Genomic DNA, 2,500 nt, shown 5'->3' with positions numbered 1-2,500 from the left:
CAGAATGCAACACACAGCCACGGGTGTCCAGCTATGGAAATCTGCATTGGATCTGAGGCGAGTGTTTGAAGAGTTTTTTTTTTTTTTTTTTTTTTTTTTGAATATCAACCTTACGTTCAAGAAATAGTTGAGGGACGCTTTTTCAAGTTTTATATTCCGCAATATATTTCAAATTATTAAATTTTTTTTAAGAAGTACTCTTTCATATAAACTGATTATTCTCATACATCCTTTTTATCTAATTTCCAAGTTCTTAAGAAATAACTTTACACAAATCTTCTTAATTATAAAACAATGGTGCAATATTTCTTTTCAGTACATGCAAAACTGTTTGATGTTACATTATCTAAACTGGCTAGTAATACATAGAATATGTAAATAAAACAATGCAGATAATAGAAAAATACCATCTTTCTACAGGTACGAAAATGGGATCCTGGTTCACCCAAAGGCTGGGCATCATCTGACATATCCTTCACATGAAGACCTCAACGAAATCATAACCTTAGAGCAATTACAAGCAATAGAATTAGATGATGATGCAATGTTGCTGCAAGCCCTCCTTGTGAAGGAAAGGGTTTCGGGACCTGCAGATTTGTCCACAATGAATTGGTTTCGTTCCAGAGGACATGTTTATGCAAATAGAGGTGATTATAGAAGATGCATTGACCTTTGGCTGCACGCAATAGATATGCAACAACATCATTTAGAACCATTGAACCAGGCTAGAACGTTTCATTATCTTTCATTCGTTGGATTATTCTTAGAGTGGACCAATAGTGCAAGTGCGAACTGTGACATTTCTGTGATTTTGATATATTTTGAGGATATCTTACGTTTGTTTGAAAAATGTACCCAAGAGACAGAACTAATTTTTAGTAATCTAAACGGATTTGACAATTGTAGTTCCCTTGGAGCTAAGGGTCGTGTCTCTCTGCTGAAAGAGATAATCACTGTAATAATGCATTTATTATTACTGTTAACAAAACTAAAACCCGGTCTCTCTTCCTTTCAGTGGCACACTGTGAAAAGCGCGGTGTATAAGCTAGTTAAGATCGATCCTAGAAATTCAGATAGTGTGCCGCTTCTCCATTTTGCTTGTGCCCCGGCTGGACACGGCAAGGGTATGTTGATGAAACCTATATTTCCTTGTCTAGGAGTTGTGAGCCTACTGCTTGAAGTTGGCGCTGATCCTTGTGCAACAGATAATCAAGGTAACACACCCCTCCACATGCTTGCATGCAATATAGAGAATTTCCAGGCGATATTGAATGCTCTTTTGCTAGCTGGTGCTCACTTGGATGCTTCAAATCGATTAGGACAGACTTCGAAGTCTATAAGGGCTTCCCGAAGGCTGCCTCCTTGGCAAGTGAATGTTTTACGCCAGACTTCTCTACAATGTCTGGCAGCAGCATGTATTAAAAGACATGGAATCCCCTACAAGACAATCTTACCTCCTAAACTTGCGCAGTTTGTTGACATGCACTAATCCTCAGAAGAAAGTGTTATTGTGTTATAAAGTTTGTCAGATATGCTGTTAAAATTATATTTTGTTGTTAAAGAGAGATTTTAATATAATCGTAAAATGTTTTACTTAAATAGATTATTTTCAAGAAGTACTTTTGTTTTATTTACAATGATTATTCTCATTCAAGTGGAATTTGATAACATGTGACTAAAATCGTAGACTTTATTTAAAGAAAGATGCAAGTCCATACCTTGAAATCACATTTTTCTAGTTACGTAGAAAAAACATATGGCGAATGGAATGCGTCACAACTGTTTAAAGTTTTAACAGAAAAATTGTGGAGCCATAATCTTATATTGTATTTAATCAATACATGGTTTGCCATCATACCATTAAATATCATCGGATGGAGAATAAGATTTTAATTAAATCACTTCTGAAATTATTTCTATCTTGTGCAAACGAAGCTGTAATAAAATAATCGCAACTTTATTTAAAGCTGTTGATTTAATCGAATCAATTTGAAAGATTAATACTATGAAGGTTTCCAAGTTCAACCAAGATGAAAACCTTCGTTTCCTCTTACTGATAATGACGGTGGTTAAACATACGTATTTATAGTGAAAAAAAATCGTCCATGTTATAATTATAAAAACATTTAAATTATCTTTAAATGACAAGTTGCTTGGTTTTTCTTTTTATAAAACTAAATATCCAAATGTTCGTTAGTTGACAAAATAAAATAAATAAGATAATTTTGAATAGTTGGACAGTCCCCCCCCCCCCAGCCCCCAATGATAGAGATTTATATCACAAACAACTCAACCTAAAAATCTTCATTACGTGTTTTGTGAATGCTGTCCAGGAACAGAAGCCCAATTCAAACTCAAATCCAGGTGTTCTGAAATTATGACCCTTGGGTGAATACGTTTTAGTAAAATTTTCATGGCCAGAAGGATTCGCAAGAATAGCCACGACCTTTCCGGATTAGAGAGTCTCCGAGGTTCATAAAATCAAAACCAAAACATCTGC

General features: G+C 34.9%; 1 protein-coding gene across 1 annotated transcript in view; it reads left to right on the top strand.

Annotated features, from left to right (window-relative positions):
- Window positions 1-1,489, top strand: part of LOC137645540 (protein fem-1 homolog A-like) — a 3,723-nt gene extending 2,234 nt beyond the window's left edge. Inside the window, exons 5-7 of the mRNA XM_068378376.1 lie at window positions 1-57; window positions 421-565; window positions 1,016-1,489. The exon at window positions 1-57 is cut by the window's left edge and continues 133 nt beyond it. Coding sequence (XP_068234477.1) covers window positions 1-57; window positions 421-565; window positions 1,016-1,489 — 676 coding nt within the window. The remainder of the gene's footprint in view (window positions 58-420; window positions 566-1,015) is intronic.
- Window positions 1,490-2,500: the final 1,011 nt, after the last annotated feature.

This window comes from Palaemon carinicauda, chromosome 1 (genome assembly GCF_036898095.1).
Source record: "Palaemon carinicauda isolate YSFRI2023 chromosome 1, ASM3689809v2, whole genome shotgun sequence".
NCBI lineage: Eukaryota > Metazoa > Arthropoda > Malacostraca > Decapoda > Palaemonidae > Palaemon > Palaemon carinicauda.
Note: the sequence above shows the minus strand (reverse complement) of the source record. Positions and strands in the feature narration are given on the sequence as shown.